This window comes from Pelodiscus sinensis, chromosome 8 (genome assembly GCF_049634645.1).
Source record: "Pelodiscus sinensis isolate JC-2024 chromosome 8, ASM4963464v1, whole genome shotgun sequence".
NCBI classification, from domain to species: Eukaryota; Metazoa; Chordata; order Testudines; family Trionychidae; genus Pelodiscus; species Pelodiscus sinensis.
The window spans coordinates 18,045,949-18,067,075 of NC_134718.1; the positions used below are offsets into that span (position 1 = coordinate 18,045,949).

At 43.1% G+C, this 21,127-nt stretch overlaps 1 protein-coding gene and 1 long non-coding RNA gene across 2 annotated transcripts in view; one reads left to right on the forward strand and one right to left on the reverse strand.

Annotated features, from left to right (window-relative positions):
* The window catches only part of GLUD1 (glutamate dehydrogenase 1), a 59,077-nt gene that overhangs the window by 15,798 nt on the left and 22,152 nt on the right, over window positions 1–21,127 (forward strand). The window contains exons 2-5 of the mRNA XM_075934828.1: window positions 4,489–4,569; window positions 5,257–5,312; window positions 6,720–6,783; window positions 10,680–10,774. Of these exons, the coding sequence (XP_075790943.1) occupies window positions 4,489–4,569; window positions 5,257–5,312; window positions 6,720–6,783; window positions 10,680–10,774 (296 nt within the window). The remainder of the gene's footprint in view (window positions 1–4,488; window positions 4,570–5,256; window positions 5,313–6,719; window positions 6,784–10,679; window positions 10,775–21,127) is intronic.
* On the reverse strand, window positions 10,936–18,977 carry LOC112547461 (uncharacterized). The gene is made up of 2 exons (XR_012905566.1): window positions 18,344–18,977; window positions 10,936–15,210 (listed from the first exon to the last, which is right to left on the reverse strand). It is a non-coding gene; the product is annotated as an uncharacterized LOC112547461 (long non-coding RNA).

Sequence of the window (21,127 nt, forward strand, 5' to 3'; positions counted from 1 at the left end):
TGCATGCACTTAATGTGCATTTACTGTCTAGCTGTACAGAATAGGGCAGTTACAAAGGGTTTATTCACGTAAAAGTGTAATGGCCGAAAAATTCAGTGGTTACATGTTTACATGTGGGGTGGGAGGAGGCATCTCCCTGAAGCAGATGTGCATGGGGAGCTGGCTTTCAAGCCAGCTCCCTGTGCACACTGACTCCCACCTGCCCCTGTCCTGCATTTCTGCCTCTGATACAGAGGGGTGTAGCCAGACAGGAACCCCCCTTGTAATATCCATTTTTGCTTGCCTGGAGCATACAGAGCAGAAGGCCCAGGCTGTGTGACCGTGAATGGCTATAAACAGAGATACGCCAATTGCTGACCAAGAGGCTGCTGTGGAGTGCCCTTGACTTAAACCCATATTGATACGAACACACAGCCGTCCGCAGGGGGAGGAATCTCTCGGCCAGAAAAAAAAATGTCTAGTACTCACAGTTTAGTTCTCTCTCTTGCAAGTGTAAATTAACTTGAAACTTGCTTGTAAGAACTGGCGCCACAAAACAGACCAGTACAATTTGGCCTCTTAGATAAGAAAGAGGATACGGGCCCTCGGGTATAAAGATGGGTCCAGCAGCACATTTACTTTGAGTGTCAATCTACCATCTATCTGCTGGTCGGGTTAGGTGTTTGACCTCTCGAGGTTCCAAGGGGACGCCCACCTCGTATTCGTCTTTCCTAGGAATTGAGGGACTGGCCCTGGCCTGACACGCTGGAGTCGAGAGGCACAGAAGGGGGTAAAAATTGTACCTGGATGTGGTCCTTTGTCTTAAGTGTACACATAGACTTAGAGCTCTTTAAAGATTAAGCTGTCACTTGGTACCATTATTTCTATTTTTCTATCCTTATTTTCTTTGTAACCATTTTTAAGATAAATATTTACTAGCAGTTAAGAAATAGAGCAATAGCCATTGTAACCATAAGATCTGTATTTGCTAGCAGTTAAGAAAGAGAGCAATAGCCATTGTAACCATATGCTTTTATAAGTCTTTTTAATAAACCTGTAACTGTTTAAGTTTTTAACCTGACTCCTTCAGTTGCAGTAACAGAACCAAGCACAATTTAAAAGAACTTCAGCCGGTCACAAGGGACAGGTATAGGAAGAGCTTGGGCGTTTGGATTTGTCACTCCCAGGTGACAGATCCATTGGGGCATTTCTCAGTCTTTCCTAGACTGCCTGCTGCGAAGGGATCGTGTATTCTAGCAGCTAAAATCTGAGATGTAATAGGCTCTTCCTATAGGCCCAGGGTGTCTGTTGGCTGCCTTCTGCGACGGGACCCCCGTCCTAGCAGTAAAGTCACGGACGTTAAACCTCTTTTCAGCGTGCGCACACACGCACACTGCCCTGACCGTCGGCTGACAAGAGGGTAGGGGAGGGGGTGGTTTGTAGCTGTGAAGGTTACACTTTCACATCCCTAGTACAGAACGGTAAGAGGAAGTTGGAGCAGCTTTGGAAGAGTTGTGATTGGAATTTGAGGAGATCTGGCCATTAGTTGAAGGAGTTTTGTAGATTTGTAATTAAGATTCAGTGAAATTTAGATCTGGTTCCCCTGGGTGCTTTATCAAAGAAAAGATGTGGATGTATGCCTAGAGGTTCCAGTCTGCACCATTACAATACAGAATTATGTAAGCTGTGTCAGTAGCAGAGTAATGGGGTTTTCTTCCCATGCTTATTTTCAGTTGCAAGGTAGGATATGAGAACAGTCTGGATTTAATTATAGGTAGAGCAAAGAATAGTTTTTGGTGGTAATCTATGCAAGTTGATCTGAGAGCAAAAAAAAAAAAGTTGCCAGAATGTGTGAACATAAAGAAAAGCTATTTCTTCCTGGGGGCTGTATTTCTGGAATCTCATAGTTAATGGACCCATACTTGGAACACTGACACGAGTGTTCCCTCTAAGCTGAGCGCACTAAACATTTTTGGTCTGCCCACATCATTTTAAGAGCCGTGCAGCAACACTCACCGCTGACCTTCCTGCTGGAACAGAAGGTGAGTGGTAGAGGCAGTGGCAGCCCTTCTGCTCCTCCTGGAGCCGGGGCATGTGAGATGAGGCTGCCCCAGCTGAAATGGGCCTCGTGCAGCTGCCTCTTCACTCCAGTTGGAGCCAGGGCTGCCTGTGGTGCTGTTTTTAGTACCGTGGTCCTAAAAATAGCATCGCGGGCGGTCTCTGCTCCAGTCCCAGGAGCAGCTGGTGCTGGGACCGTGGTAATAACAATAGCGTTGCTGCCCTGGCTCTAGCCCCCGCAAACTGTTTTCCACATGGAAGACAGAAGGTGAGGGACAGAGCAGGAGGAGAACTAAGGGAGTGGTGGGGTGAGGAGAGGAAGGGGCTTGTGCTGAGGGGAGATGGGGAACCAGGGTAGGTGAAGAAAGGGGAAGGCACCAAGGGGGAGGAAGGGTGGACGAGAAACACATGCCGGGGGCCAAGAGGATACAATGAGGAAAAGGGCAGTAGGGGGGGGGATAGGCAGGGAGGTGTCAGGGGGATAGGAGAATGGAGGGGACAGGATGATGCTGGGAGAGGAGAGGGGAGGGACAATGGGGGCAAGATGGAGGGAGTGGGAAGGAGTGGGTACCAGGAGAAGAGGGGCTGAAAGGAGGGGTGGGCATGAGGAAGGCAGGGGATGGAGCGAGTCATGTGTGATGGGCACAGAGGGGCATGAGGAGAACTGAGGCAGATGGTGGGGCGGCACCTGGGAGGAAGAGGACAAGGAGGGCAGGGACAGTGAGGGAAGGGAGGATGCTAGGGGTTTGTTGGGGTGAAGCAGAAGGTCACACATAGGGAGTGGAGTGGAGGGAAGGGAAGGGATAGGCACCAGAGGAGAGAGGCAGGTTAGGTGTGTAGAGGAAGGTATTAGGAGAGGGGACAAGGGTTAGCTACAGGTGATCAGAGTGGGGCAAGAGGAGGAGCGGGCACAGGGGTAAGAGAAGGGCGGGTGCAGGAATCAGAGGGCTGAGGGGAGTGATAAAGGCAGGAGCCAGGACAGCAGAGGAGGGTGAGGGATGGGGGGGCAGCAGGCACCAGGGGAGCAGATGGGGTGAAGGTAGGAGGATGGGAAACATGGCAGCAGAGGGAAAAGGGAGAGGTTTATAAGATATTTATTAATTACTTGGGTGCCACAGTGGACTGACACTACCCTGCACCTCCATGACACACTCCACATTTCAAGCAATCCAATTAACTGTGTATATTTTAGAGTACTTAGAGCAATCAGGACAGGAAAGCTGGTCTTAATATTAGGGATGTGAAAGTGTCAGACAGCAGCATGGGAGAGGAGGGGAGAAGACAGCTTCCCACGAGCACCAGCTCCTGCCTGTTCCTCCCATGCTGCTGCCTCTGATGCCTTAGCCTCCCTGCCTTCAGCTGAAGCTGATAGTGGCTGCTTCCCGGATGTGCGGCTTGCTTTGGGGCTGCAGCATGGCTCCAGCTCCAGCGGACAGCTAGGGTGCACCAGCTCCTGAGGAGCCACTTCCTCCCGTCCCTCCATGTGTAACCGCTGACATTTTCAGCAGCTACATATTTGCCTAAATAAATAAATGCATTTTAATATTCCTAGGTAAGCAATACTGTCCCTTTTAAAATACCTCTCAGCTGCCCATCGTTTGAAGGCACATCATTTGTCCCAAGTTAACTATATGGTGTAATTGAGTGACCCTCTTACTTCCATTGAAAACTATCCAAAACCATTAACTTTTGAATGGTTTGCATTTCATTTCCCTACTCGGCTTTTGTTATTTTAATAGTAATAGAAATGTAGCCGTGTTAGTCTGGTGTAGCTGAAGCAAAATGCAGGACTATGTAGCACTTTAAAGACTAACAAGATGGTTTATTAGATGATGAGCTTTCGTGGGCCAGACCCACTTCCTCAGATCAAATAGTGGAAGAAAGTAGTCACAACCATATATACCAAAGCATACAATTTAAAAAAGTGAACACATATGAAAAGGACAAATCACATTTCAGAACAGAAGGGGGATGTGGGGGGTAGGGGGGGAAGGAAGGTAAGTGTCTGAGTTAATGATATTAGAGGTGGGGAAAGGTAGATGTCTGTGAGCTAATGGTATTAGAGGTGATAATTGGGGAAGCTATCTTTGTAATGGGTAAGGTAGTTGGGGGTCTTTGTTCAATCCCCCCCAGAGAGTGTTGAATTTTAGCATGAATGACAGTTCAGAGGATTCCCTTTCAAGTGCAGATGTAAAAGGTCTTTGTAGCAGAATGCAGGTAGTTAAGTCATTGAGACAGTGTCCTTTCTGGTTGAAATGGCAAGAAATTGTTTTTTCTTTGTGATCCTGTCTGATTGTTTGTTATTTTAAGGCTGTTGTACATCATTTCTTACTTCAAACTTGACAGGATGAGAGAGATTGCCCACTTGAGTGTAGTGTGCTGGTATAATAGAGTTGCTATATGCAATTTGCAAATACTAATTGCTTCATTCTTTTCCTGTTTGTTTTTCAGGTATTCGTTACAGCACAGATGTTAGCGTGGATGAAGTCAAAGCTTTAGCCTCTCTAATGACATACAAATGTGCAGTGGTTGGTAAGTGATACGTACCTGTCAAGTTTTGATACTAATCGTCATTTGAATTAGCATTGATTTAAGTCACAGTGAAATAGTTGAACCGAATTTTTTTACATTCTTTTTACTAAAATCTGACCTGTTAAAATCTACAAGAAGTGATTTTGAATGTTTACCCCGTAACTATAATATTGTATTTCCGTTGCTATTATTGAAGCTTCATGTTTTGGAATAGTGTTTAGTTCTCTGCATTCAGCTTTTCTACTGTGCATTGTCTCAATAAAATGATCTTACATATAATATGTTAGTATCACATGAAAACATGCCACTTAGTCATAAGGACTTAATTCAGGTTTGAGTAGATGGGGCTATAAGGAAGGTCAAAGATTAACAATTATCCATATAAACAGCAAAATTTGTAGAAAATAGATTTAAGTAAATCTTAGGCATCTTGATTTTAGAAGCTCCTCTTCAAACTTCTGCAAAGATTTCCCCTTCTGTGCACAGAATGTAGGTTTTCATGAAATTGTGCTGTGGATGTGGCGGTCAGCTTCACAGTTGCCAGTGCGGGGTTAGGGACTGATGATTTTCAAATATTTGTTTACACAAATTTTTAGAAGTTCTCCTTTTTGTACAATTTAGAGATCATCATTTCTGTTCTACCTTTGTCTTGTAAAGAAAAACAGTTTCATTTTTCATCTCTTTTAGATGTGCCATTTGGCGGTGCAAAGGCTGGTGTTAAGATCAATCCTAGGAACTATACTGTAAGTTTAAATTATATACGTGTGTGTGTATATATTTGTGTGTGTGTGTGTGTGTGTGTGTGTGTGTGTGTGTGTGTGCATATGTTGTATGGACTGAAAGGCGTAGGCTGACTAGATCCAAAGCTCTTTTGCAGGAAAGCAATAAAAGCTCAGTAGAAATTCACCTTCCATTTCTTCCTCTGGAGAGATTAAATCAAGTCTTGGTATTACCCCTGAGGGAATTCTGCAACACTGTGCAATATAGATTTTGCACAGAATTCTGTTTCCTCCACAAAATTAGGCTGCAGAGCTGTGGGTGCCACTAGGGGCTGCTAGATACTACAGAGTCCTGCTGGCAGTGAGCAGCACGCCCAGTCCATCAGTGACGGAGGCTGCACACTCTTCCTGCTCAGCCCAATCCTCATTCTCCTGGGGATGGGAGAGGGCCGAAGAGATCCAGCTCCAGCAAAATGTGAGGAATGGCAGGGCTGCAATATAGCACATCCCCCGGCAGGCAGAGCTGGATTAATATTTTGTGGGCCTGGTCCCAAACATATTTGTGGGCCCCCACGTGATTATCAGCCCCTTCAAAGTTGGGCCTGGTGTGGCAGTGCTATAATATACTTAGAACCGAGTCTGAGGCATTTTTTCATTTTGATCACACACCCCTGCAAGATTGTCTGTACTGCTCTGCACAGCTTCCTCATTCCCCAGTTCTCTCATTGAGCTGTTCGCCTATGTAGGTTTACCAAGGTTCACAGTGAGTAGAATTTTCATAGCCATCAGGGGAAACTACCCACATGTTTGTTTCCTCATCCAGATATTCTGTAGCCATGTCTCCAGTACCATCCTGTTTCACCATTCACTGTATGTGGTCCTGGTGTCTGGTCAATAGTTTCAGAGCCAATTCTGACATCCCCACCCCAGCACACAATAAAGTGGAACAATTTTCAGTTTCTGTGATTAGAGGATATCTGGATCCATATCGTAAGACTGTCCCATATAACAAGGAAAAGTTGAGAGTTGCCTTAGTTGTTTTGTTCCATTCTTTGTTTCTGTGGGGAAATCACCGAAGCAGTATTACTGTTGTCTTTGTAAAAGAAGACGACTTGAAAAAAAAATGCTAATGACAGTTGAAAATAGCAACTTCAGTCCCAGTTAGCACTGGGAAGATGCCAGCATTTGTTGTTCAGCTTTATCCTACTCTTTCCACAACAAATTAAAGAGAATCAGTATTTGATTGTGGAGAAATGATTTAACATCAGCCCAAATTAAATGAGCACTCCTGTTCAAATCTGGAAGGTAAATACATTAACAACTTTTTACTAAATAACCCTTTAACTAAATAACATTTAACGTCTGTAGGAAATTTTAGGCTGACTTTTGAACTTTCTATGAAATCCTAGTGACACTAAATTTTCTTAATAGGATAACGAATTGGAAAAGATCACAAGAAGATTTACTATGGAGTTGGCAAAGAAGGGATTTATTGGTATGTAAGTACAGTGATTAATACTAGTCAGTGGCATAGGTAGGGGTGGAAATGTGGTTGGGTCCCAACTTTTGGGTAAATGAGCAATGACAGACTGTGCTAATTCAGAGGGGTAGCCATGTTAGTCTGGATCTGCAAAAGTGACAAGGAGTCGTAGCACCTTACAGACTAACAGATGTATTGGAGCATAAGCTTTTGTGGGTGCATCTGACCAAGTGGGTCTTTGCCTATGAAAGCTTATGCTCCAATATATCTGTTAGTCTGTAAGGTGCTACAGGACTCCTTGTTACTTGTGCTAGTTCAGTTACTAACCTAATGTCATGCCCTTTAGCCTTGGTGTCCCCATACACAGGGCTTCACCTGCCAAGTCAGGCGCATGCATGAGGTGGCTCAGAAAATAGCAAGACAGAGCTGCAGAAGTGTAGCTTTCTGAATTGTGGGCACATAGCTCAGTCCTGAATTTCAGGTGCCCAAGTGACATTCTTGGCTACTGTGGCAGCACTGTACCTGCAGCTCAGATTTGGGTGGGCCTGTGCCTATGCTCCTTATACTAGTCAACTTGTTACTTGGGAATCTAATTTCATGTTTGTCAGCAGTGTATACTGGACAGTATTGTGTAAACATGTGACTCACCAGGGCAGTGTTTCTCAACCTTTTTGTATAAAGTACCCCTTTCTAAATATATATATAAAAAGAACGCCCAATACCTACAGTTTTCAGACATACAATTTTTTTTCTACCATTGCAACACTTTGTTTAAACAACTTAATTGTAGGTGGGCGATGAAATGTTTGGGTGTAAAAAGTACAAAAATAATAAAGTGCTGTAAAACTTACAACCAAAATTCAGTTTTCTCCAAGTTTCACTTGTGTTAGTCTCCCCTCTCCCCCCAGACTTCTTTCAAGTACCCCTAAAGGTACTCGTACCACTGATTGAGAAACACTCCCTATGCTGAACATAGAACACCTAGTAAAATTACTCCTATTTAAGCAAGTTCAACAGCAAGCAGAGCTGTTCAGTATAAACACTCAAATTAACATCAAGTTGACTGAGTCCCTTTTAAAAAGAAATACTGTGTAATACCTTATCTTTAAGGCTTTAGGGTTCACATGGGGAGAGGTGACACACATATTCCCATACAATCCTCCCTGGTGCTCTCTGCCCTCTGAGCCTGGCTTGGCCCCCCAGGACAGACCTGCCTCTCCTGGTACCTAATATGCCTTCCTAAGGCAATACATTGCTGGGGAGGGGATACAAAAGATCAGTCCTCCCCAGGTTTCTGTTGGGGTTCACACCAGAATGTGACCAGCAGCAGCCTTTCAACAGTGTGCACGAGGCAAAGGGTAGGAGCCACTTCAGCTTCAGGGAGGTGAGAAGGGATGACGTGGCCTATGTTTTTGCAGAGCTCACTATTTTTTTCCTTTCCCCTCTCCAGTGGCTAGAAACAGCTTGCCCCTTCCTGCCTCACAATATTGAAAGGCTGTTAACACTTCCAGGCTGCTGCTGGCCACCAACATAACCCAGCCTCACTCCTCCCCTCACCCCCCGTTATAGCACAGACATTGTCAGGGCTTGCCGTACCGCAGCGAGTCCTGCTTGCCAGCCGTGCTGTCCAGAGATCTGCACATGCGTAGATCGCCTGAACCCGTCTCTTCCTGGTTGCAATCTACTCGCTACAGGCAAATAGATTGCATTATTTGTCGAGCCCTGGACATTGTACACTAGGGCCCATGGAACTCTGTAGCAGGGGCTACATGTAACCCAGCCAGAGAGGTGGCTCAGCATGGTAAGGCACAGTAGCCCTGCCCGCTCTGGTGGCAGTGAAGAGGGTGCTAATGGCCTGCCCAAAGGGCTGCTGTGGAGCCTGCAGGTTTGGGGTGGGAATAGATTGAAAATTGCTTTCACCCATCCACTCCAGAGCTAAATTAATGGGCAGAAAGACTTTCCTGTGTTAGTGCTATGTGGGTCTTTGGCACATGCAAGGATCTGCTCTTCCTGGCCAGCAATCCAGACCAGAAGGTCTTAGGGTTTCCTCAGACAGTGGCCCAGCCAGAGCAGTGGGGGAAGGAAAGAGCCTGTCAGCCAGGCTGTGCAGGTAAGCTCAGCATGTTGAACAGGGGCTGGTTCTCCACATAGCACTGGGCGAGGGACATGCCCCAGGGAGTGGGGAGGGGCAGGGAGGAGGCAATGCAGGGAGAGGACAGTGAGAGGGGGAGCCCATCAAGGGCTGATGAGTGGACAGCAGATGGAATAGATAACAGTCCACAGCCTGCCTTTGCTGACCAACTGCTGCAACATGCTGCTAGTGCCAGCCAGAGGTGGGAGTCCTGTTGGCCAAGCGTGCACATAGAACACTTAAATTGTCACATTTGAAACACATAATGGTTACGTTGGTCATGTGTGCTATCTTGTTTCCTGTAACCTCAAAATCAAGGCTTTTTGCTGATATCAGAGGAAGGAAATGGAAGATTTCCCCCCCCCCCCCCCCCATAGTGATCAGAGATGATTTCAAAAGAGATACAGGCAATTATGTGAATCCATAGCCTGTGTAGTACATTTATAAGTTATCCATTTCATTCAATCTGTTTGAATGTGCAAGCTTATCTACTTGGAGAGCTCACAGTTGAACTGATGCTGGAACACTGACTTGCAAAAAAAAAACCCCTCTTAGTTTCATAGGACTAGGAAAGGAATAAAGTGGTGTTTTTTTTTTTTTTTTTTTCCTGATCTCTTAAGAAAACCAAGTCCTTATAGGTATCCCTACAAGCATATGCTTGTATCTTACATTTTATTAATGTCTACATGGGCAGAAGTATCTGTTTTCTAGAACACATGAGAGCATATAAGCATCCATACAAATATATTTATCAAAATAAATTATTTGTGTATTGGAGTTAGTGGTAGCTAAGCTATATTGACATCTGAAAGGTTAGATAGAATATCTTTAATTATAAAATGCTGTGTAACTTCTTTGTAATTATGGAAAATTAAATGGAAGCTGAGTTTGTTTAAATTCTTTGCCATGGATATCTAGATCTTATTTATTTCAATAGTTTGGCTTAGCACAATCCTTAAGCAGTTACCTAAGGAGAGTACATATAATTACTGGTAGGGCGGTACAAGGAATATTTGTCATTAGAGATGCCTTTGCTCTCCCATTCTGTGATACATTTTTTCCTCTATTCATTTCTTATTCATTGTATCAATAAACTGCAATATCTATGAAGAACTTAAACAACAAATAGTCTAGTAGCACCTTAAAGACTAACAAAACATGTAGATGGTATCATGAGCTTTCATGGACACAACCTACATCTTCAGTCATTAAGGTGCATGCTTCTAGATTATTTGTTTAAGTTTTTCCTGCTACAGACTAACTTGGCTACCCCTCTGAAACTTTTGCAGTATCTACAACAGCTGATCTCAGGTATATGCAAGCAATAAAATGTACCTAAACGCAGAACATTGTTATAAAGAAGAAAGAAACTGAGGTATATGGTTTCTACATTTAAAATCAAATGAAGTTATGCTAAGTATAAGTTATATATGTTTAGCTCTCCTTTCTTTCTACAGTGGCATACGTGAAAGATATTGGATAAAGCAAAAATACAAACAGACTTCTGATGCATTAGTTTATCACTAAATTTGTAGTTACATAAAATGTGAACCAGATAGTCAATAGTTTAAAGGAGTTTTGCCAGATTACTTAAACAAGATATGTCTAAAATCCAAATGTGTTTAAAAGTATGGTTTGTTCTTCCTTGAGTAACTGAGGCTTAAATATTTAAGTAGATCATCTCAACCAAGCCCAGCTGTCACACCAAGGGGAGGAGACAGAAGTTGAAGATAAATATTTGAATTTAATCCTTGAGACATGTTTTTAATCTTACTAATAGGACCTGGTATTGACGTGCCTGCCCCTGATATGAGCACAGGTGAGAGGGAGATGTCCTGGATTGCAGATACCTACGCCAATACCATAGGACACTATGTAAGTTCTGAGCATAATCTTGGCAGAAACCCAGCCAACATTGCGTCAGATGTATTGCTTTAACTAGTCCTCTAATTTTAATTGTGCATGTAACTATAGCACTTTAATCATTATGGAGTTTTAGGTCATGGTTGTGGAAAAAAGTGCCAGAAGTCTTCCTCTTTAGACATAATTTAAAAGTTTAATTTTAAAAAAAGCAGCTGCAGCAATCATTTGACACATTTTCATGTGTCACATATGATAGAACAATTAGTATGATCATATTCAAACTGTATTGAACCATTAGTCCAGTGTCATCCTCTTTTCACAGTAGTATTGAAAAATAGACCCTCAAACAAGTTTTCAGTGAGATCTAGTTAGCCCTTGGTAACGCTGACCGTGTTTGGTAATGGAATATATTTGCTAACATTGTTCTAAAACCATAGGAAAGCACAATGAGGAGAGTTGATTAATGATAAGCAAAATTCAGAATTGACTTGCATTTTAAAATCAGACTTTTGTCCATATTGACTGTTTAGTCAAGCTAGTTTCTGCTAGTTTAACACTATTTTTGTTACAGTATTTAACTATGTATTAAATATTCCATCTCTATACAGTAAAATAGTGTTTCCGTTCAAAGCCCATGTACTTAGCTCTTTAAAGTCTTAATGAGATTTTACCATATCAGTTTTTAAAAGCACTGTTGTCAGGCTTTCATCGCTGATTTCTCTGAAATTGTTCAACCATCTGACACTTATCTCATTTGACACTAGTCTTGATTGTTAAAGTGCCTGCATGTTTATTTGAGAAATCTCTGCATGACCTCTCGAAATGACACTGTCAAGCTGGAGAAATACTGCAACAGCTGAATTGTGTGTATTGTTTTAATACCCTGCTGATCACAAACTTTTACTCCTTTGTATGCCATAGCTGGTACAGATTGCATCAAGAGATTTTTCAGAGTACCAATGAAAAAATTAATGTAGATTTCAAAACTAGAGGTAGTATAAGAGAACAGTGATGTGTTTGAACACCCACAAAACAAAAGCCAAAAAACTTGAATTCTTAATGCCTTCCAGTTATGGTATTCCCCTTATGACTGTGTAAGACTGATTTGTCCCTGCATAGTCAATTGTTAGATTTTAGTGACCAGCTTTGACATTATGAAAACATAATAGTAGGCTAGGCAAATACTCAATTTTTTGTGATGTTTAGCACCAGAGTGTATAAATTACATGATGGTAGCTCTTAAGCATGTCCTTTAAACACTCAAGCCAGAAAACAAAGGAAAAAAGAAAAGTCAGTAGAACCTCTGAGTTATGGAATCTCTGGAACTGAGGTTTGTAATGCTCAAATGTTTGTAACTGAACAAAACATTATGGGTAGTTCTTTACAAAGTTTACAACTGAATATTGATTTTAATACAGTTTTGAAACTTTACTATGCAGAAGAAAAATGCTGCTTTCCCTTTATTTTTAGTAGTTTCTATTTAACATAGTACAGTACTGTCTTTGCTTTGATTAGTTTGTGAGGGCAAGATGAGGAGCAGTCTTGTTTGCTGCTGCCTGATTGCATATTTCCAGTTCCAAACAAGTTGTGTGGTTAATGGTCAGTTCGTATCTGTCGTTTGAAATTCTGAGGTTCTGCTATGCTGGGCTATTTTTTAAAAAGCTGTATTATCCCCTGAGTTCCTTGGTTTCCCCTTGGGGCCATTGGATTTCAAATATTTTATACAGGTTGACCATTTTCCTGATGTGCTGAGCATACTAATGTTCTCTTTGAAGCAATAACAATTAATACTTAATGCTATTGCTTGACTAGCTCAACCTTTGCTACTTCTGAATGAAATACTTACTTCTCTTGGTTTCTGCAGTCATTTAAAATAGTTCTTTGGGGAATACCTTCACTCTTTATTTCATACTTTCACTTACTATGCTATAAACCTGTTCATATCCCTCATAGAATACACGTTTACAAGGTGACAGTATTTTCCTAAGGCAATGTGCCCATTGGCAGAGCATTTACAACTTGCAATCTTTGACATTGAGTGAGGTGGTCTAGATCACACAGGCCAGTGTCTCAAGCAGTATTAATTATTCATGGAGGGGCGGGGGGGAGAGGAGAGGAACAACCCTTTGAATAAATCTGTCTGGGAAATACTCTGCCTGTTGAGTTAGCTATAGAAATAAGAGCTATGAACAACCTCCTGCACTTACACTGCACAAATGAATCTTACTTTATAAAAATAATGAAATGCAGAATAGTTGGTTTCAAAAAGTACTTCAGGTTGCTAAGTGATAATATATTGCCTTTTAGTAAATTACAAAATCCAAGTCCCTAAGGAAATTGTTGCCGGCACACAGTGCCCGAGGGGGACAACAGCTGGGTTCGTTGCCCGGTGTGCGCGCTCCAATAAACACACCGGAGTGGAGAAGCAAAAAAAGTTTATTTGAATGTTCAAATAGGTGCCAGGAGACATCTCAAATCAAGCACACAATGTAAGCAGTTTTCCTTCCTTATATACCCAGGTTGTTTACTTGCAAGAACATAGTGAACTGTAGCGTTTCGTTTCCCACACTGGGACATGTTCCTCCTCCCCCTGTACAGAAACACATCTGAATTCTTCTTCTATACCACTGATAGTAACTAAACAACTTTCAAGATCTTGCTGTCTTGCTGTTCCAGCTGTTAGTGAGCTAGAGAAAAGTTATGTCGGGGGGGGGGGGGGGGGATGGGAAGGGGCTTTTAGGGTGCTTGGGCCTAGAGCGGGGGGGCTTCATCAATCCTTGTGATCTTCCACTCCCCCGAGTTACCTAGGATCATGCCCAGTGACCCCAACAGCTCCCTCCTTTGAGAATACTCAACAAACTTTTGTCTGAGTTCTCATATTCTGAGGACAAAAGCTGATTAAGTGCCAAGGTTGAACCATATAATTTGTAGACACCACTAATCTAAGGCTCTCTCAGTTGAAGGCGAAGCTTCAGGTTGCCTAAGGGGGTAGCAGTTCATTTGCCTCGGGCACAGATGTCATCTGCTTCTGGTTCACCCGATTCGTGGTGGGATGAACGTGCATGGCTCCCTCGAAGTCTGACGTCGTCTGCTTCTGGGCCTGGATTGCCGGTACCATGCCTGTGCTGATCCCCGTCTACTTCTGGACCTGGGTTTTTGGTACCAGGTCTGCGGTGCTCCTTGTTGGGGCCAACCTATGTAGGCACTGGAACCAGTTTGCAGTGGGAGGCATGAATCCAGGTGGGCAATTCCTCGTACTTTACAGCAATAAGGTGGTCAGAAGGACCTGGTAGGGACCCTTCCACCTGGGTTCCAGGGCAGTTTTCTGCTGATGAACTTTCACGCAAACCCAGTCTCCTGGTTGTAGTTTATGGCACGGCTCAGTCGGGACCTCCTGGAAGGCGTCTTTAACCTGTGAATGATAAGACTGTACACACCTCATAAGTTCCTGTCAATACTTGACTATGCTTCCTTTAACAAGTGTGGCATCAGCCAGGTTAATTTCTGGGCTGCTTAACAATCTCATAGGTCGGCCACATGCAATTTCATGTGGGCTGAGTCCAGTTTTCCGATTAGGAGTGGCTCTTATGCTCATTAGGGCAATCGGGAGTGCTTCTACCCATGTTAGGCCAGAGTCCTCACATATTTTAGCAAGTTTGTTCTCTAAAATCCTGTTTCATCTTTTACTGCTTCTGCACTCTCCAGGTGTCACGCACAATGCAGTGCTTGTCTGATAGAGTAGTACTTTTCTAGTTTTGAATAATTTGTCCAGTAAAGTGGGTACCTCTATCACTGAAGATCACAAGGTGTATTCCCCATGATGGGATGTAATGATTTAGAAGTTTCTTTGCCACTGTGATGGCATCAGCTTTCCTGCAGGGATAAGCTTCCACTCATCTCAAAAACAAGCAAACATTAACCAGCACATTATTTAAAAAATTGACATTTAGGCAATTGAATAAAGTCCATTTGTAAATTCAGAAATGGTCCCAAAGGCGGAGGTCTGGTTGCCAGAACTGTCTTTACAGGTTTACCCACATTGTGGGCTTGGCAGACAGGGCAAACCAAACAGTAATCTTTGGCTGCTTGGGAGAATTTGGGAGCAAATCAATTTTGTTTTACTTTTGCCAATGTGCGACAATCCATGGAGCATGGAGGCAAGGGGAGGTAGAAAGACCCTAGGGCAACAATGTGGCCATCAGAGCTGGACCAGTAGTGGTCTGGGTACAAGGTGCACCCTGCCAGTATCCACTCCTGCTTTTCCGATTTTTGGGGCTTGGTCTTACAGGAGGGCCAGTTCCAAAAGAGATGGCAAAGGAGAGCTGGCGATCGTAGGAGAGAAGGGAAAAAACAGCAGGTACAGGAGTAGATTCCATTACATTCCAAACAGTACAAACTGCATATCTTGCTGCTAAAACTTCACTAGTTTTATAATGGCAAAAACTTATCTGTAAAAAGCACAAAGTTAAGATTATTCAAGGGACTTAAATTATTCTTTCATTAAAACAACAATATTGTACACACAACAATGCTTGAAATACATGTATCACAATTAAGACACACTAGACAAATTTGGATAGAACACAGAACATAAACTTATTATGTCATGACACAGAACCATGGTTTTTTTCTTCAGTTAACTTTTCAGCTGATATTAGTGCTTCTTAATGATCTGAAAGACAAAACATTTCTACCTCTATCGGGGTGGCCTATTATAACTTAAAATACTGCCTAAGATCTGCTAGGGGAACCGATTACAGCTAACTCTTTACCACTTCTGTGGGCGAGTGAGCTGCAACTTTCCGAGAACAAGGTGCTTGCTAGTTACTATTCCGGCAAGCAAAAAGGGTTTCTTTTCCTGAAAAGAATCACATGCAATGTTACAGGCTTACTTATGGGGGGACAGTGCTCCCCACACCCCTTCCACAACAGACAGGCAGTTTGCAGACACACACAACCTTGGATCTAAAAGCAAGCCAAAAGTGTTATCAACTCAGCCTTGAACAGAAACACAGTGAAGTTTCTGGGCTTGGATTCTTAAAACAATAACTTGGTTTTCTTAGAGAGCAAATTTAACCTTAAAAGTTGAATGCCCAAGACAAGCACTAACCAATTTGTGCTTTCTCTGTTTGCAATTTTTAAGCAAGAGGACATTATCCAAAACAAAATAAAACTAGTTCATTTGAAACTCACAAAATAAAGTTACAATATATAGAGCTCATTCTTTTATGCAGTTAACCAATTAAGTTTCAGTAGAATCCTTAATTTTTCTTTTGCAGATTTAAAAAGTTTCCGTAGACAAATGTTTACGTTTGATTGTTTCTTTGCCTAGACAGTTTGCACAGTGCTTAAGAAAGAGGCTACAAAGAAACGAGGTGTCATTTTTAAAGCAGGTTTCTCTTCACATATTACAACAATCGCTTAATCCTTCCCACTGTCCCACGGAGTCCATTTTTCACCTTCACATACCCTCAAATCACTTGCTTCGTTCTTCTAAAGAAAACGTTTCTCATTCCTAGTAACTTTCCAATGTCTGTCCTACTTTCCTTATTCCTTCAACTATGCCCATAGGGCTTCAAACTTTTTGTCTTCCCCTTTCACATATTTTTTTCTTTTTATGATATGTCCTAATTCCTGCTAAAAGACTTTTCCTAATGACACAGGTTTGTTCAGTATCAATTTGGTAAGGAGGGTGGGCTTTCCAATTAGCTCTACCCCTCCTAATTTTTTCAGTAGGTAAATCTGAATGTTTAGTATTGCAGTCAGCTATTACTAATTTTAAACTTACAAGTCCTTGGACTATTATGCACGTACATGTAGTAAACAGGGGGGCTTTTCGGCAGTGTGGAGGATACGTTTAGACTAACCCCCACCTAAACTAACTCTACACACACCAAAGAAAGAGTCTGCCAGGTCTAGAGTGTCAGACCTTAGTAGCTTATGAAATAAGGGGAGTTGTCACTTCTTTCCATATCCGCTGAGTTTCGAGATTCACCTGACCTACTACCTTGGGCTTGTAATCAGGGTTTGGTGTGTGGCCTTTCCCAGGACCCCTGATAACCATACTAGGGGGTACACCTGATCCTCCCACTGGCTCCACTCAGGGGCTTGCACGGCAGAGGGCTTAGCTGCCAGAGTCATTATCCATGCATTCTCGGGGGGTAAGGTAAGGGTTATTTCATCCTGGGTGAAATGCAGGGTGGCACCTAAGCGACAAAGCAGGTCCTGTCCCAGCAGCAGCGTTGGGCACTCGGGGAGATAGACCAGCTTGTGAGTTATAGTTCTGTTTCCCAAAGCGCATTCTGCTGGGGCATACACTGGGCTCCTTTTCCTGTGGCACCCACCACAGTGAGGGAGTCCGCCACGGGCAGCTGAAGAGATTGGTTTACGGCGGTTCGTGCCGCCCCAGAGTCCACTAAAAAGTCTATTTCCGAATTTCCCACCCTCATTTTTACTCGGGGTTCCAGGGGCAGGATGATCCGTTTCCCCTGACACCCCTATTCATGAGTCTCTGCTGCCCTCATGGGGGCACATTCTCTTTCGGGGCATTCATTTTTCCAGCGTCCTTCCTTTCGACACAAGGCACACTGGTTGCGACCCAGATGTCTTCCCTGCAGGCCAGGACGCCCGCGTCCACGGCCCCGTCCTCTTTCCTGTAACCTTCCCCTTGCACCAGCCTGTACTGCAACTACCATCATTTTCACTTGCTTCTTTTCCTTTTCTTCCTCTCTCAGGGAATAAGCCCTATTTGCAGTTTCCAGAATCTGTGCCATGGACATGCCCATTAAGTCCTCCTTTTTCTGTAATTTCCTTTTAATATCAAGGGCTACACAGCTGGTAAAGATCCCCTTTATAATTGCCTCAGTTGCCTGGTCATTGGGATTTGCATTAGTATTTTGCCGGATGGCGTCCCAAATCCGCTGCAAAAAGGCAACCGGACTTTCCTTTGGTTCCTGTATTAACTCATATGGTTTTGCCCAGTTATGTCAGACAGCCAAGTGCCGGAGACCATGTAAAAGCAACTCCTTGGCGGGCTACCACAGTCTCGGTAATCAGTGGGTAGAATCCCACAGAGGGGGTAGCCTCCAGGACCTGAGGCACCTGTTCCTTATATAGTGGGGGTGCTGAAGCCGAAGGGGACACTGAATCTGCCATTACCGCTGTACGAGAGCTCTGGGGGCTCACATTAGTTACTACTGCACCCGACAGAGTTAAATTACACTGTTGCAAAATATCTGTTCTATTTCTTAAAGCCATAAACAACTGCACATATAAATGTTCATGCCATTTACCGGTTCGCTGACAAAACAGGAGTAATTGGAGGATCATGTTATAATTGATTGATCCTTCCGATGGCCACCTTTCCTGGTCCTCTAGCTGATATTGAGGCCAGTCTACTGTACAGAACCTTTTCAGTTTACTTTTAGTCATGGGATCTGATCCAAACACTTTCCAGTTCACTAGAATGCATTCTAAAGGCGTACACCATGCCCTGCCTGTCGCCTACCCCATAACCTCAGGAGACACTGGGCGTCCCCAGGTCTTAACAGGCGAAAGTCCACCCCACTGGACTGTTCCTACCTTATCCATGGGACCGGATCCGCACCGTCGCCCGCAACTGCTTCTCCACTATTTGAGCGCGTTGCACCGTTGTGCCCTCCGGGGTCGATCAAACTGTGTCTCCGCCGAGGCCCTTGATAGTCACCAGTGCATGCTGGGCGTCGGTCGTTGCCACAATCCATCGACCACCAGGAGGGGTCCGGGCAAGGCTAAATTTCAGCCTCGAGTCCCATCTGGGTCGCCAAGAACTGTTGTCGGCACACAGTGCCCGAGGGGGACAACAGCTGGGTTCGTTGCCCGGTGCGAACACACACCGGTGTGTGTGTGTGTGTGTGTGTGTGTGTGTGTGTTCAATAAACACACCAGTGTGGAGAAGCAAAAAAAGTTTATTTGAACGTTCAAATAGGTGCCAGGAGACATCTCAAATCAAGCACACAATGTAAGCAGTTTTCCTTCCTTATATACCCAGGTTGTTTACTTGCAAGAACATAGTGAACTGTAGCAAGTTTCCCACGCTGGGACATGTTCCTCCTCCTCCTCTCCCTCTACAGAAACACATCTGAATTCTTCTTCTATACCACTGATAGTAACTAAGCAACTTTCAAGGTCTTGCTCTTCCCAGCTGTTAGCGAGCTAGAGAAAAGTTATGTCTGGGGGGGGGGGCAGGGGCTTTTATGGTGCTTAGGCGTAGAGCGGGGGGGCTTCATCGATCCTTGTGATCTTCCACTCCCCCAGTTACCTAGGATCATGCCCAGTGACCCCAACAAAATGACTAGCTAGAGACATTTGTCTACTGCCAGTACAGTAAAATATGTATTTCATTATGACCTAATAACCCCTTTTATGTGCTCAAGGCAGTGACCAAAGACTTGTGTGCTTTCGCTGTACTTTTCAATATCATCTGCCCATATATGGAAGTTTCTTCCAATAGCTTCTTTAATTTTTCAATGGAAAATCTAAACACTGATCATCAAAGAACAGAATCATATTACAGGAAAATAGTAAAATGTATAGCAGTTTCACTGCTTCCTTTTCCTAATCTTGAAACCCAACTTGCTTTTTCAGTTCCAGCAGGGTTACAAGTAATATACAGACAAACTTTACTAAGATGAATTTAGTGCTGAAAGCAAAAAATCAATCATTTAAAAAAATGTTGTTCTAACAATTGCACCTTCTTACTTAGACCTCCTTTGCATTAAGTTTTGGTCACTAAAGTTGGAAGCTAGGATTTTTTTTTATTATTCTTGGTAGCTGCTTTGGGTCTGCAGAGCTGTGTGAGTATAACTCTTTTCTCTTCCTGGCAAGCAGAAACCAGCTGAGAGAAGTGGAAGATAGGGAAAAGTGAAAATTGCTTCAGAATTGACAGAAAAGTGCCACAAGGGAAGGCGAGTCTAGGGAGAAGGGTTAAGAGGGAGGGAAGGCTTTTTATTTAAACTAGGATGTTTGGCAAGGCCACCAACCACACTTTCAGACCAATTATTTGTAAACTTGAAAAGTATTTGTAACACTTGAAAATTATTTATGGTGGGTCCTTTCCTCTAACTAAAGCTTAGGGTTAGGTTTTTACTGATACTAAATATTAAAAGCGAGATTTAAGCACTGCTATCAGAATGTGGATGGCTTTAAGAACATAAGAATGGCCGTACTGGGTCAGACCAAAGGTCCATCCAGCCCAGTATCCTGTCTGCTGACAGTGGCCAATACCAGATGCTCCAGAGGAAGTGAACAGAACAGGGAATCCTCTCGTGATCCCTCTTCTGTCATCCATTTCCAGCCTCTGACAATTCGACTAGGAACACTATTCCTACCCATCCTGGCTAATAGCTAAGGGTATGGCTACACTTGCACCCTCTTTTGAGAGAGGGGTACAAATGAAGACATTCGAAATTGCAAATGAAGCTGGGATTTAAATATCCCTTGCTTCATTTGCATATTTGCGTTCTGGCGCTATTTTGAAATAACACGTTAAGACGCCGTTATTTTGAGAGAAAACCCTTCTCTTGAAATAACCCTTATTCCTCATACAATGAGGTTTACCAGTTATTTCGAGAGAAGGGTTTTCTCTCAAAATAACAGATGCTGTTAAGATGTGGTTATTTCGAAATAGCACCAGAACACAAATATGCAAATGAAGCACAGGATATTTAAATCCCAGCTTCATTTGCAATTTCGAATGTCTTCATCTGCATCCCTCTCTCGAAAGAGGGTGCAAGTGTAGACATACCCTAAAAGAATAATGGGTCTTCCTGGCCAAGGAAATTTTGTCTTTAATGGATACCATATTAACTTATACAGAAAATTCATAGTAAGTTTCTGGATTACTTAAGAAATATTACTAAACTCCTCTGTCTGAAATGAGCTGATACAACTCCTTGCTTTCTTTCCCCATTCCCTTATATTTTTTAAAACATTGGCCCTTCTGATGGAGGGAATTGTAGTTAGAAACTGTTTGTGTGCTCATAAACTGGTCATTCCTTCTGTGTGTGACTAGTTTAGATTTTTTTTTTTTAAATATAGCTAATTGGAAACTTGGTAATATTTTGTAAGCTGCCCAAGATTATAGTATCACTAGTAAGTGGTTACAGCTGATTACCACCAGAGGGAGCAGACTACTTTCTAAAGGAAACGCATTTAGATTTTGGAATAAATTTTCTAATAAGCTGGACCTCGTTGGAAAATGAAGGATACTGAGACTCCTATATGTTACACTCAGAGTTTTAAGGGACAGGGTTTGCTTTGGGTATCAAATACATGCAAGACAACTAGGTAGAAGTTTTATTCCATTTGAGACTGCATAAAAGGTGG